At 40.0% G+C, this 15633-nt stretch overlaps 1 protein-coding gene across 1 annotated transcript; it reads left to right on the forward strand.

Moving 5' to 3' along the window:
• Nucleotides 1-260: 260 nt before the first annotated feature.
• On the forward strand, nt 261-15371 carry hhipl2 (HHIP-like 2). Its single transcript, XM_050062112.1, has 9 exons — nt 261-2156; nt 4284-4936; nt 6816-6959; nt 8976-9307; nt 9462-9588; nt 11688-11833; nt 11923-12004; nt 13670-13752; nt 14327-15371. Exons 1-9 carry the CDS (start codon nt 1716-1718, stop codon nt 14935-14937), a joined length of 2619 nt encoding a protein of 872 aa, XP_049918069.1. The 5' UTR covers nt 261-1715; the 3' UTR covers nt 14938-15371.
• The last annotated feature ends 262 nt before the right edge of the window (nt 15372-15633 follow it).

Genomic DNA, 15633 nt, shown 5'->3' on the forward strand with positions numbered 1-15633 from the left:
TATTTTATGTAGTACCTGATGACATCTTCTGTTTTTATTGCAAATGCACAGAGGAAGTATGGCAACATTCACACTCATTAAAGGTCCATATTCGGCTCATGTTCAGGTTCATACTTGTATTTTCTTGTATTTTTCTAGGAGAACATGTTCACATGCTTTAACCCTTTGAAACCTGGAGTTACATCACTTTTTGTGCTGCTTTCAGACACCTTTCTCAAATATTCAAACCTTTGAACTTTGAGCAAATTTCTTTCTTTCTTTCTTTCTTTCTGTCAAAAACATGGCAAAAAGGCAGTGACCAGCTCGGTAAGAAACGTTCCACAAATTGGCAAAAAGAGAGATTTTAAAAATGATTGAAAAAAAGATTATATTCATAATTACATTTTAAAGTTATGTTACAGAATTATTATAATTGTAAGTACTCTTTCCAAGTCATTTCCTTGTTTGTTTGTTTGTTTGTTTGTTTGTTTGTTTTAACGTCCTTTCTTTCTTTTTTTAACTTGTTCTTTTTTTAATTTTCTCTTTTTACTTATTTCTTGCTGATATTTTGGGTCATTTTTTCTTTCACTGCTCATTCCCTTCTCCTCATGTTTGTAAAAGAAATCAAGCCGATTTCAAAGGTTTCAAAGGGTTAGAAAAGATTTTTTTCTCATATTGTCTCCCTGAATATAGCTGTAATCACCCTCTGTCTGAAGTGCTCTGTTTTTCTATCTTTAAAGGCCATTTCACTAGGAGTTACATATACAAATACAATTCTACGTCTCATTTGAAATTTGTCCAAAAATAAACCGTTTACGCAACAAGACTGAAAAACAGAGGCTTTTTCAACTCCAGGATTTCATCTACAACTTTTATCTTTCAAACATCAAAGGTTACGTTTTAAAAATCTAATAAGTCATTTCTGGTGGAGGCAGGGTCATGGACTTTCCTCCAGTCACTCAGGGAGGATCAAGGAAAAATATCTGGAGCTTCTGGGGGGTCAATATAAATAACAAAAAACAAAAAAACAAAATCAAAGCCCAGCCGCTCCTCTCCTCTGATAAACTGAGATTAGTCCCTTATATAAACATGTCAAGTCATAATTTCTGATGAACTGAGTCTGTTGGTGGTCTGGATTATAAAAACCTGCCTGAGTAAGCAGGTTGATGAAGCTGTTTGTTTGACTCATGTTTTTCCTCGGCACTTGAAGAATAATGATGACAGACACTCTGACTGTACAGTCAAATCAGTGTTGACATGCCGTGACAGTATGGAGCTGTAAGATGAAGCAGCTGCTGCCAGGTTGTTGCAAAAAACAGCATGCGGCCCGGAGGCGCTTTCACATGAATGTGAGACAAAATTACAGTTTGTGTTGTGGTAGCCTGAATGTTGTTTGCAAGCCTCGACACTGTGCCCTGGTTTATGTATGTGTGTGTGTGAGTGCTTGGGAGCGTGCGCCCTCCCGAGGTAATTGTGCGTATTCCTCCGCCAACTTCTCTGCGGTGCAGAAAACCACAGCGCGCGCGGCGGAGAGCAAAATAAAAACAATCCTAATAAACTTAACGAACCATTAAACACGTGTGTTTAGTTAAGGGGACGCAGAGCTGGCAACAAGGTGAGATTTTACCTGGGTTGAGCAGGTGGCGAGACAAGCGGAGGACAAATGAGGCAGTGACTGGCTGCTGGGGCGCACGTTCAGCTACATCCTTTCGCGCACGCGTAACACACGCATCCACATGCACGCGTGCACACTTCCTCTCTGGCTCATACATAAAGGAGAGCAAACAGCTGAACTCTTTCGGGGGCAGACGGCAAATATGACAGGTATGTGGGATGCCGCGCTCCATCCAAGCGGAGCCCGCTGCGCGCTTTTACGCACGGTGGCACGTCCGAGCTCATCCAAAACGACCCCGAGCCTTCCTGAGTTTATCCTGATCCTATTAGTGATGTTGCTCGTCCCGGTCCAGCCAGCATCAGCTCATCCTCAGTGTCTGGACTTCGCGCCACCTTTCAAACCGTCATGGCACCTGGAGTTTTGTACGCAGTACGAAGAGTTTGGCTGCTGCGACCAGAAGACAGACAACATGATAGCGGAGAGATACTGGGACATTATTGACCAGCTGGAAACGGCGGGTCATGAGCTCTGTGCAGACATGTTGAAGGAAATCATGTGTCAGGTAAATATGTTTTATTGTCTTGTGTGATTTTTAGGGTTCTGTGGGTTTTAAATGTTCTGGTTATTTCACAGAATAAAAAACACTACTCAGTGTGATGATAAAAGTTTTTAACTCTATTAACGTTTGAATTATTTTCAGTTTCATCTCATTAAAACCATCATTTAAGTTATGCCAGATCTATTTATAAAGAGATCAAAGTTTAGGCATCACCCAACTTTGATTTTATTTTGCTATAATTTTAGCTGAGTGCTTAGGTGCCCTTTTTTGAAAACCAGAATATGTCTTTGTTACACATGTTTCCACCAAACACTGGTATGGTTCCTTTAGAAATGGTACATAACCTATACAGACGTACCTAACCCTTAGTTTTGTTTTGCTTTTCCAACATACACAGTACTCTTAAAGGGATAGGCTACAGTAGAAGTCAGCCCCTCAGTTTGAAGAAGCAGGCTGGAGCAATGTACTGCTGTGGACAGGGTCAGCAACAAAACTTATTTTAGACATGTCGATTCTCAGTCATCCAGGTCATGGTAATCATAAGTGCCTACAATATAGCACTTATGATTATTTTAGACATCAATAAAAGTTGCACCTAAAAAAAAACAGTATTAGTTTAAGTGTACGCTCTATCCAGATCTCACTGTATTTCCTTTTTACTGGCGATGCAGAGAAACACCTGCATCTTGTTGATTGTCCACGGACAACCCAGTCGAACTCCAGAGTCGTCATAATCCAGCACTCCAGTGACTTGCGGCATCAGACATCAACAAAAAAGCCGGCCTTTAATGTCCGAATGATACATGACTGCTTGCCATTATGGTTTAATGGTGCCCGACAGCATCAGTAAGAAACACGGCGGGACAAGAATGAAAGTTAGGCAGCGAAAGTTTGAGTAGGGCGGGTTGGAGAGGTGGTGGATGGGTCCAACAACCACCAACCTTCATGTAGGAGGCCGGTGTTCACTTCCTGTAAGATTGTAAAGCCAAACCCTGTTCTTTTTTCCTGAACCCAACCACATGCATTTGTTGTTGAAGGAAAAAAAACATTAGTTGGCGCTGTTGTACCGACGTAGTGCTTTTATTTTGAAAGAGACTGTATGCAAACTGTACATTTCCTGTGAAAACAGAAGTGTATTTTGAAAACAGACAATGCATGTAACAGGCTGAAGTTGACACTGTGTCCCAGAACGTCAACAACCAACACACCCAGGGTACCTTGGACGTCATATGTGGACGTGGAAAGTCCATGACCAAACGGAGTTTCTGTCACAATCGATGGAATATTTTAAAATAGCAGGTTTGTGCACTGAGTCCTTGTCGAGCAAGAGTGACGGTTCTCTCGTGTCCAATCACCGGACTGCAGTGTTCGTAGCTCCACCTTTTAGTATCAGATCAATGTACTGAGTATCTCAACAGATGCTGAAAAATGGGACAATGGAACAGTTCTGTCGGTACCATCCAGAATTTTTGACAATGGAAATGTGAAAACAACTGGTCTCACGTGTAACAAACTGAACCAGGCTGTTCTCATAGTGTGTTCCTAGGTTTTCTTACGAAGAAGTAGTGCATCCAATTTTGTATGTATCCCTCATATTTTGAAAGGCTGTGAGCACATGACCAATGAGCTGATGGGAGTACAAATGGAAGCAGTCCTGAGCTGTCCTGTATAGAGACAGTTGGGGGTGGTGGATGGGTCACAAAATTCCAGACTTTCTTCTGGGACGTTCCCCTGGAGTCGCGTGTTCAGAACCATGTGAACTTTCATTAATTTTAAGTTATGTCCTCACTATGTCTCTTTTCCTAAACCTAACCTCCTTAACTTTGCGTTAATTACGTAACTTTACATTAAGGACGTAATGTCATTTTTGGGGCAATAATTCGTAGGATATCATACAAACCATTCTATGAGGATAAGTTGACTGAACCGAACTGAACTGGACTGCTTGGTGGAAACAGGTCTGAAGGGACATGTCCATGCTTCAGCTTTGATCTAATGTCAGTCTTAGAACGGTCAAATCACTCCAGTCAGCCAAAATGTCCCTTTAATTTCCCCTCCTGTCCTAACAGTGCCCTGAAATGTCTCTGTGATAATCTACACACTCTAGTGTCTCATGTTTGATCCATCCAGGAGTGCTCTCCATATGCCGCCCACCTCTATGATGCTGAGGACCCGTACACACCTGTCAGAGAGCTACCTGGCCTTTGCTTTGGCTACTGCTCCGAGTTTCATGGCAAATGTCGCCACGTGGTTAAATATTTAACAGAGAACCAGCTGCTGCGGGACACCTCTGAGCGAGATGTGGCCACGTTCTGCAGCGTGGTCGACCTGTCCGACCAGGACTACTGCTACCCCAACGTTCTGAAGAGCTCCGACCTAAACAGTAACCTGGGACAGGTGTCGGAGGACCCCAGAGGGTGTCTCCAGGTGTGCCTGACAGAGGTGGCCAACAACCTCAGGAACCCCGTGTTGATGCTTCACAGCGGCGACGGCACACATCGCATGTTCATCGCCGAGCAGGTGGGCTTCGTGTGGGTTTACCTGCGTGACGGCAGCCGGCTGGAGCAACCCTTCCTGGACATGAGCGGGGAGGTGATGACCACACCCTGGCTGGGGGATGAGAGGGGCTTTCTGGGTATGGCCTTCCACCCACAGTACCGGGACAACGGACGCTTCTTCATCTACTACTCGATCCAGGTCAACAGCATGCTGGAGAAAATCAGAGTCAGTGAGATGAAGGTGTCCGCCCACGATATGAACTTGGCTGATCTGTACTCAGAGAGGTACGCAGGGGGGATGTTTCCATCTGTTTACTGCATCAAAGTTTGGCTGATAATGTATAGGTCTGCACATACTGCAATTACCCTTTGAGAGACATATATAACTATACTGTCATACACCCTCTGGGCTGTAAAGGTACCGTACTCAACAAATAGGCCTTAACATGTCCTGAGCTACATGCAAATAAAGGTGACACTCATCTTTACAATATGCAAAACTAGAAAATCACCCAATGAAAAAAGTGGAGAGCACATTTAAAAAGTACAAAAGATGCTATAAGATATTATTGTGACAAGGCAACACCTCACCTGGTAGAGTTTGTTCTCCATACAGGCAGCGGCCCCACTTTGATTCCGACCTGCGGCCGACTGCTGCATGTTGTCCTGCCTCTCTTACCCAAACACCTGTCTCAACAGGTGCATCTTTAGCTGGCTTTTAAAAGAAGCCACAGAATCAGCAGACCGTAAGGGAGCAGGCAGACTAGAGCGTTCCAAAACTTTGGCTCTATGGACACAAAAGCTTGATCAACACGTTTCTGTCTGTCCAAGTCCTGTATTGTTAGGGAGCATTTCTAAATACTTTAAGTCCCAGTGAAACAGAAGTTGTGTCTTTGGAAAGCGGGCGTGTCATAACAATGACGCCCCAGCAGTGTAACGCCGGCAGGATAGTAGTATCCATCTGGGAGAGAGATAAAAATACTAGGGTTGGGCCAAATACTCAGATGAAACGAGTATTCGGTACAGGTAATGTACTCTTTACGAATACGAGTACTATATGAGTAAAATGTGTCATTATCTGAACTCGTGATAAAGGACAAACCTCATTTTGGTAGCTTTTATCTATTACTCTTGTGATAAAAATGATCTGAAGCTCAATTCTGAGGCTGCTCTGTTAATACTTTACATTTCTGGCATAAATAAATTCTGAGTACGAATACAGGTAATTTGGTTGGTTGAGCAGATACAGACACAGATTAAGATAATAGTGTACTCACTCATCCCTAAAAAATACCATTAATAACATTGTTATTTAATTAGCACTTTTCAAAACAAAGTTATAAAGACCATCACAGTCCATCGTACTCTTTCACATATCCAGATCTGTCACTGACACCACTCTCCTAAAATAAATTCTAGATACAGGAAGAAAACATGATTGGATTTTGGAATAAGAATACAAGAGTTAAATGAGAAGATCAAATCACTCTCATACCTGTGTGTTAAACTTGCGATGGTTGGCTAGCCTAGCTTAGCGCAGAGACTGGATGTAAGGGGAAACAGTTAGCCACTGCCTCTCTCCAAAAGTAATAAAATCTGCCGACACGTGCCTCTAAAGATTTAATATGTGTTATAATTATGTTGTTTGATCCTAGAAGTGTAAAAATGGAAAGTTCTGGTTATGTGCCAGAAAATAAGAAAAGACTCCAGGAAGTAGGCCGAACTTTTCCAGGCCAAGAAGAAGCCTTTAAGACCAAAACTTTAGGGATGCACGATAATATCAGCACATCATCGGTATCAGCCGATATTGGCTTTAAAATAACGATCAGAATCATTCCTACAAAAATTCAACTGCTCTGATTTGGTGTGTTTACAGAAATCTCAAATGGAGCAAACCCTCATGTTTTTCTGTGATGTGGGTGAACCAACTCTTGACGCCTGAGGCCTGCTCTGCTATCACGTCTTTCTGACAAATAATTACTACAGCAGAATTAGTGTCTCATGCCAAGAACTGGTGTTGGAAAAGTAAAGCCAGGATGAATCATGACCTTAAGGGATAGAATCGAGGTTTAAGAATCAAGGCAACCAGATATTTATCTCTGGAAACAACACATATCACCTCTTAGATGTGACTGTACTGAACTTGCTTCCTTTTAACATTCAGGGTCATTCTGGAGATCGAGGAGCCAGCTGCAAACCACAACGGAGGTCAGCTGCTGTTTGGTCTCGATGGATATTTGTACATCTTTACTGGTGATGGTGGAAAAGCTGGAGATCCATTTGGGAAGTACGGCAACGCACAAAACAAGTAAGGTGCTTCAGGTTTCTTCAAGTGGGAAGACAGTGACAGTGGTTCCCAAACTTTTATTGTTTGAAGCAGCCTAACAGCTCTATCAGATGAATGCACCCCTTCAGCACCACCTGTCATCTTCCACATGTGTTTATTCACTTTGATTTAAAACCAAATGTCATTTAACACTATTAATCATTATGAAAGTCTATTTTGTTACAATATTTTTTCATACAATTGAACTAACAGTATTTACGTCAGTTTAGTCGTTCTAGTTTGCATTCTCCTAATTCTTGAAGTGGCAGAAGCTTGACACAACCACATCCATTACTTTTAGTGTTTTTGAAACATTTATCCATTACTTTTAACTATTTCAACCATTTATCCATTACTTTAAGCTTCCGCTTTCAGCTGTTGCCCATTTATACTTTTAGCAAACTATTTAATCCATTAATTATAATTACTCTCAAACGTTAATCCATTAAGCTAACGATTTCAACTGTTTATCCATTATACAATTTCACAAACAAATGAACAATTTTAGCAGTTTCCCATTACTTTAAACAACTGTATTTTTGTTGTTTTAACAGGCTAACAATTTCAGTAGTATTTATTAGCAAACTTTTTCAGCCATTTATCCATTACTTTTATTTTTTTGACTGTTTCAAACACAGCTTCATTACTTAGCTAAGTTTTTCAATCATTTATCCATTTAGCTAACCATGTTGACAGTTAATTAGTTGCTCTGATAAGCGAACACGTTCAACTGTTTCCCCTTACCTCTAGCTACAATTTCAGTAGTATTTATTAGCAAACTTTTTCAACCGTCTATTCATTTAGCTAACCATGTTGACTGTTTACTTGTTGCCTTAATAAGCTAATGATTTCAACAGTTTTCCATTCCTTTAAGTAACAATTTCAGCTTTTTCCCCAAATATTTGTTAAAAATTTAAACCATATTTGTCAAGAAACTTTTTCAACCATCTATCCATTATTTTTACTTGTTTCCACTGTTTTACTCTAAGCTAACAATTTCAGCTGTTTCCCATTAGTGAACTGTTTCAATCACCACTTCATTACTTAGCTAACTTTTTCAACCACTTATGCATTTAGCTAACCATGTCAACTTATCCATTGCTCCTAATTAATGATTTCAATGATATTCATTGGCAAACTTTTTAAACCATTTATCCATTACTTTTATTTTTTCCAACTGTTCTTCTCTAAGCTAACAATTTCAGCTGATTACATTTAGCAAACAATTTCATATTAATTTATCACCTAGCTAACTTTTTTAACTGTTTATCCAAACAAATAATTTCAAAGATATTTGTTAGGAAACTTTTTCACTGTTTATCCACTACTTTAAGCAGTTTTTAAAATTGGCTAAAACTGAACTATTTTGGTGGAAGCCTATCTATGTTCTCAGGGTCGTATGTTCCCCAACTTAATATCCTCTTCATATGACTCATTAAGGAGACCTATCAAAGGGTTTTATGTTCTCAGCATTATTTTTCAAAGTCAAATGTTCACTGCATGTTTCCCTGGGTCATTATGTTGAAATCAGTCAACTACAGCTTATAGCCTGCTGATGTTAAACTCCTCGAAACCTGCTCCCTCAAATTCGCAGGCAAGACAGTTTTCTTGACTTGACAGTGACTGAACAGATTTTTGCCTTTGAAACTACAATTGAAACGTCCATTTGCCTGTTGTTGTTTTGCTATTTGAACTGTGAAGACAGCTCGTGCCAGTCACTTACTGTGTTGGTTTGTAAAAAGAGACACAGGACCCTAGGAACATAGGGATGACTTCATCTGTTTCAACCACTTTCCATTTAGGCCTCATTTTAGTTAACTGTTTGGACTGCAACAGAGTTTGGTGGAGTTTCAGCTGATAAAATATGCAGATTTTTTTTTCATTAAATGTTTTCTCATTAGTTAAGCTGCTCTACAATCTTTCCACGTACCCCAGATTGAGAACCACTGCACAACAAGGCCTCTGAACTGATGCTAAATCTTATTTTTTCCCACCCAGGAGTGCTCTGTTGGGGAAAGTACTCCGCATCGATGTAGATGGAAGTGACTTCAGTGGGAAGCAGTACAGAATCCCCCCCGATAACCCATTCCTCCGTGACCCAGAAGCCCGACCAGAGGTGTACGCATATGGGGTCAGAAACATGTGGCGATGCTCTGTGGACCGCGGAGACCCGGTCAGCCGCTACGGCAGGGGCCGGATGTTCTGTGGAGACGTGGGTCAAAACCGCTATGAGGAAATTGACATTATTGTGAAGGGAGGAAACTATGGATGGAGAGCCAAGGAGGGCTTTGAGTGCTTTGATATGAAACTGTGCCACAACTCCTCCCTAAGTGAGTATTTCTGCTCATGTGAAACTTGATAAAAATCAAGAGTTATTTTCTGTCTCGTCTGATACTTTCGCCACCTGTTATTTCGCTGCTTTCAATCTAATTTTGATTCCTCAGAGTTTAGTTAAATTCAGTGCATCTCTCTCTGCCACGACAGATGACATCCTCCCTATATTTGCATACAGCCATCATGTTGGGAAGTCTGTGACGGGGGGATATGTGTACAGAGGATGCGAATCACCCAATCTGAACGGCCTGTACATTTTTGGAGACTTCATGAGTGGGTAAGATTGTGTTGATCTCAGCCAAATAGTTTACTCCAACTGTTGTGAGGGAAAAAAAGATCTTTAGGAGTGAAGGAACGAACAGCTTGTTTGTTCAGCTGTTGTGCAAATCTGACCTATAAAAAACCCCATGCCTTTTTTAACAAATTCAAGTCACATTGCTTTGGCTTAAATTAAAATTTAATTGACTTGGGTTCCAGTATTTATATCGACCCCCTGATATTTAACCACACCATAAACATTTTGTTTGCCCTGACTTAATCATTTTCGGAAAATGATCGAGTTAGATGAGAATATCGTTACTGCTCAATATACGACGTTAGAGCCACCTGCTAACTGCTTAGCTGATTATAAAGACTGGAAACAGGGACAAGCAACTGGTGATACTCAGTAAAAAACACTAAAACCAAAGTTGGTGATTTTTATTCTGTATGTTTAATCTGTACAAAAACCAAAGTGTAAAAACAACAATGCATTGTTTTACGTGTGGTGTTATCAGCGGGACTGTTTGTTGGCCAAGAAATAAGAAACCTTTTTACACAAAGTCAATGCAAGACGTGAATAGATGCAAATTTGTGTCGGGTGACACAACACAAATTATGCATTGTGACTGGTGTGAAGATGTGGTATTCGCATCATTGTGTCAATTGCATGACTTGAAATTTTTCAAATTGAGCATGAACTTTGGATGACGCTGTGTCGTAAAATCAGTGTTGAGATTCTTCTAAGTGCTCTGACAACATTGTTAAATCAAAGATGGAGGACGAGATTATTGTAGTGGTCAGTGGGCACCCGGAGCTTTACGATTCTACCTCAGACAGAAAATGAGAAGAAGCCACTTATTGGAGAAATGTCAGCGCAGAGGTTGGACTACCCTGTAAGTTCTGAAAATATGTGTTTAATGCTTGAGTTCAGCTTTTGGTTGTACTTTACTATGAACCAAGTTAGCTCTAGCATTAGCCCAAGTTAGCACAACCGCTGCACCCTCAGGCATTTTTTATATCTGGCATATAAGCTCCTTCTTCTTACTGGAGGGTCTTACAGGATGACATGAATAAACACAAATGGACCGCTGTTCAATCTTACAGGAGTAAAGAGACACAAAAATTCGAATTCAATCTCCTGGCAGTGGGTCACATGTATAACATGTCAAAACTTCACACCCGTCCTGTCCATGGTTCCGTCCTGTTGGCTATCCCTTTTATATTTGTTCACAACAAATGCAATGCAAGTTTTCACGTTGAAATACTTGCACAAATTTAAATGCTAGAATATTTTGTGTTGACTGGCTTCATGCGCACGAATACATGGGTGAAATTGATGAATCAGTGAATAAACTTATGCCAGAATATCTTCAATGTCATATGTCCCTGGAAGATCTCAGTGCTGATTGGCTATTGTGGTGTGAATTGGTTGCTAAAGTTGACATTTTTCAACTCTTGCAATAAGCGCAAAATCATGCTACTCCCTTCATTTGCGCCATGTTTTCTGCATATTTGGCGTCCATTGCATCCATTGCGCTTCCTGGCAGGAATTTGCGTCGTTTACATTAACTTTACATGTAATTCACTTGCGTGAATTGTTTTATTTGCGCCTGATGTGATCACAGGCAGTGTAGTCTGGCACATAACCCCCCATAAAACATCGACTTCTTGTTTTTTACGCTTTGTTTTTTGTCTAAAAGATCATTTAAGATTTTTTTTTTACCCCCCCCTTGTTTCCAGTCTTTATGCTAAGCTAAGGTAACTGACGGCTGGATGTAGTTTTGTATTTAGCGTAAAAAATGAGAGCGGAATCAATGTTTTCATCTTAATCTGGGCAAGAAAGTGAAAATTGTATTTTCCAAAATGTTGAACTATTCCTTTAATATTTAAAGTGATGGGATGTCCTCTTTGGATAGAGATGAACTCAAAGGGCAGTAATCGTCTTTGTTTATTTCTCCTACCAGCTAAGTAGTAGGTTTACGGTCTACAAGCTTTTTCAGTGGCGTTTGCATCATTTTCACTACAGTAAAGTTGAGATATGAATTATTTATTCCTGCATTATATGTATAAATGGTTGGTTATAACAATACAAGTGATTCCTGTTTAATTTTGCAGACGTATCATGGCGTTAGAGGAAGAAAGGACAACAGGAAGCTGGAGGGAGAGGAGCGTGTGCATGGGGGAAACAAAGACGTGCTCATTTCCTGGACTCATCAACCATCACCACAAGTTCATCATCTCATTTGCTGAGGATGAAGCAGGTAACATTCGTTCTCACAGCATTAAAGTTAAGTTATGCATTAATGTAATCGTACTCATGAGCTTGTTTTCTGTTTGTTTTTGGTTTAAGGGGAACTATATTTTTTGGCGACTGCGTACCCCAGTGCCACGTCTCCTTTTGGAACTGTTTTCAAATTCATGGACCCCTCCAGGTGACGTATCAGACACACGTTTAACCATGGGACGTGTTTTTAATTGAAATCATAGATTTCTACCATAATGCTACATTTACGTGTTATTAAATTGACCATAAAAACATGTTGACAAATAGGGAAATAATCATTTTATCTGTTACACATGGTGATAAGTTTGTCAGTTTTCCTGTCTGACAATTTGTACATCACATTAACAGCCCAGTCGCCAGAAGACAATTTTGGCATTGATCGTTTCTGCAAACCACGAATTTGTTAAATTAGCATATTTCATACATAGCAGTGTTTCTAAAGTATTGGGGCTGACTTTGTTATCGGGAGGTGAAGGGGATGGTGGACAGGGTGTCATCTAGGTGCGACATCTGCTAAGCTGCAGACCTGTGTTTGAAATCAACAAGCAACAAAATTGTTTTTAGCGACCCATAGCTGTTTTTCAGCAGGTATAGTGGCACAAAAAGCAGTTGTTTTTTTTACCAAGACGTCACTGGGTTTTGAGTGTCGCACAAAAAAAGCAGGTATTTTACAGAGAAATCACAGGGTTTCCTGCCAGGAAAGTCACACGAAAAGTGGTTGTTTTACACCAAGACGTCACTGCATTTTCTGCTAGGAACATTGCATGGAAAATGACGTGTTTTACGGAGACACAGCTGGGATTTCAGCGGAGATGGTGGCATAAAAAGCAGTTGGTTTTTACTGAGACGTTTCCTGCTGGGAAAGTCACACGAAGAGTGGCTGTTTTATCGGGATAGTGTCATGAAAAGTGTTTTGTTTGTTTTTTTTGTTGTCTTTTTTATCACGATACAGCTGCGTTTCCAGCGGTGATAGTGCCATGAAAATTGGTTTTCTTTTACTGAGACATCACTGCGTTTCCTTGCAGGATAGTTGAATGAAAAGCGATTATTTTTACCAAGACACAGCTGTGTTTCCTGTGCCAAGTGTAATGCCATTCTAAAAACTGAAAATAATAAATATATAAATTTACAAAAATCCTGAATGCTTTTTTAAAAATTTGTTAAACAAGGTTCTTTAAGCTCTAACATTAAGCTAACGTTAGCAACAAGGTTCTTTAAGCTCTAACATTAAGCTAACGTTAGCTAAGCGTTAGCTAGCATTAACCTCTGCTTACTGCTCTTTGTGCAACTTTACATGAACAAAGTTGGAAGATGTTGCACCTCCGTCTGTAATTTTTAACACGCATGGTGCATGCAGCGATTGGGTCTGACTCGAGTCCAAGTCATGTGACTTGACCTCTGGTACATGTACGCATCTATGCAACCAGGCATGGACTGATCCCTGTCGTTAACCTGTTTGTATTTTATGATCCATACTGTCAATTAGATTTTTGGCAGCGTATGTTTTGGATTTGCACTTTCTTGTTAGGTTTTTCACTTTTATATGAGCAGTCTTAATATTTGCACACTTCCCACTTCATGATGCAACTATGTTATTTTACCCCTACAAAGATACAGTTAAGGATTTTTAAGTCATGTCAAGTCAAAAATGCTCTTCAACATGAGACTCAATAACTTTAATAATTTGATGTAAAGAAAATTTAATTATTGACTAATTCTTTACCTTTTGGAAAATCTGCATTATTGCGTACCATGATTTGTCCCATTTATTAACAAAACATTACCCAATTTCAACTCTCAAAAACTTTTGCAGGAGAGCACCTCCAGGGAAATGTAAGCAGAAGCCGCTGCCTGTCAAAGTTAGGGGGAAAAAGCTCCCCTTTGTGCCAAGAGAACGTAAGTCACCTCCGCTTACCTTTGCATTTTATGGCTTCTTCTTCTCTTAACTTGATGTCTCAATTTTATGCATACCAGACCTGCTGAAGATTTGAAACTGTCTGACACTGTGGAGCCTCTGAAGTTATACCTAAAACTGAAATACGGTGTTTTTCATTTTTGAAATGACAGAAAACAGTTTTGGTTCGATCAAGGTGCATTAAATATACACAACGTATTTTTAAGTCAATTACAATGATGTTAGAGGTTAGTGTAAGAAGACGTTCGTTCAAATCGCCTACATTCAGTGTTTACTCTTTAGTTTTCTTGTCCTCAGCAGAACCTGGTTTTTCCTCCTCATTTCATGTCTATATGCTGCTATAATCGCATTGAGGTCATATATAAAACTGGAAAAAGCCACCTCCCGTTTTACATCAAACATACTTAAAATAAAAAGGGACAAAAGAGGAAAGCATTTCAAACATTCAGACCTGTTTTTGGAGCCAAATATTCAGGCTTATAAAATGTGACATGTGGCTGCTGAGTTTAGTAAAACTGTGAAAATGGGTACTTACTGACATCTGTGCCATTTCAGTGACTGTGCTGGACACAAATGAAAAGCCGACAAGACCACCACCAAGAAAATTCAAACTCACCACCAAACCTACGCTGACGAGGAGCCACGACAAACCTACAACGACTGCAGCCAGCGAGATGACAACGACGACGGCAACGACAACGAGAGCTGCTGTGAAGCCGAAATGGAAATCACCTGATAAGAAAGCGAAGAAGACAAATAAGTTGAAACCATGGAAGAAGAAGAAAGTGCTGAAGAAGCAGCCAACTAATGCACAAACGAAGAAGAATTCTTTGAAACAGAAACCAAAGGAACAATCCAAAAAGACCACCGTGACGAAGCCTGTCAGAGACAAAGTAAAACCAAAGATCAAACAAACTGAATCAGCTGATTTAAAAAGTAACGCTCTTAAAAGCAACAGCCTGAAAGACAACACAGTCGACAAGAGGAAAGCTGCACTGAAGCCGATCGGACACCAGAAAAACAGCACGAACTTTAAAGAATCTGCAAAACAAAATCTCAACTTCATGAACAAAACGAAGACGAACATGAACGTGAAGACAAACAGAACAATGCAAAACAAACTTCAGGTCAAAAGGAAGCAAACGAAAAATACCAGAGCACTTTAAAATATATCTTTTTGTTTGACTGAATCATTTTTTGTATATTTTGTTTGTGAAACAGTCAGTGTTGAACGTCATGTTTTAAAGGAACTGTAAGACATTTGGGGAAATGTGCTTATTTGCTTTTTTGAGTTAGATGACAAGATTCTTTCATGAAGCAGCAGGTTAGCTTAGCACAAAGACAGCTAACGTGACTGTCCTAAAGGAACAAAAACACCTATCAGCACCTTTATAGCTCGCTGAATAACACATTATAATCTAGTTTATTTAAAGGAATACTTCACCCACCAAAAGATCATTTGTCTGTATCAATGTTGACCCTGTACTATATCAAATTCATGAAGAAATCTTCCTCACATGCCTCCACAGTCGATGAAGAATCAAAAAACAGAACAATCTTGATGAATTGATATGTACTGAATATAAGGCTGGATAAATGAGGCGGGCGTGGTCATCTCTTGCCCGCATCCCTCCACATCACTATAAAAAGTATGAATTTAATGTTTGTTACTTCCTTAGCTGCTTGTTCTTATCTGATAACTTAACGTCTGATACTAACTAAGTGTGAGATCACATCATTTGTTGCCAGATCTCTTGAGAGTGTGTTGCTAAAAATAGAGACAAGCCTCAAACAAATTTGATTTTCTCCTGATTTGCCTAAAAAATGCCATTTCAGTGTCTGAATGTTACGAAGGGTTGGGG

This window comes from Epinephelus moara, chromosome 14 (assembly GCF_006386435.1).
Source record: "Epinephelus moara isolate mb chromosome 14, YSFRI_EMoa_1.0, whole genome shotgun sequence".
NCBI classification, from domain to species: domain Eukaryota; kingdom Metazoa; phylum Chordata; class Actinopteri; order Perciformes; family Serranidae; genus Epinephelus; species Epinephelus moara.

Bases quoted from the DNA above. Each gene is read 5' to 3' on its own strand.
- hhipl2 (XM_050062112.1), top strand. From the start codon at position 1,716: ATGCACGCGTGCACACTTCCTCTCTGGCTCATACATAAAGGAGAGCAA. The intron at 2,157-4,283 runs GTAAATATGTTT...TGATCCATCCAG, and splicing joins TGAAGGAAATCATGTGTCAG to GAGTGCTCTCCATATGCCGC. The intron at 4,937-6,815 runs GTACGCAGGGGG...TTTAACATTCAG, and splicing joins GCTGATCTGTACTCAGAGAG to GGTCATTCTGGAGATCGAGG.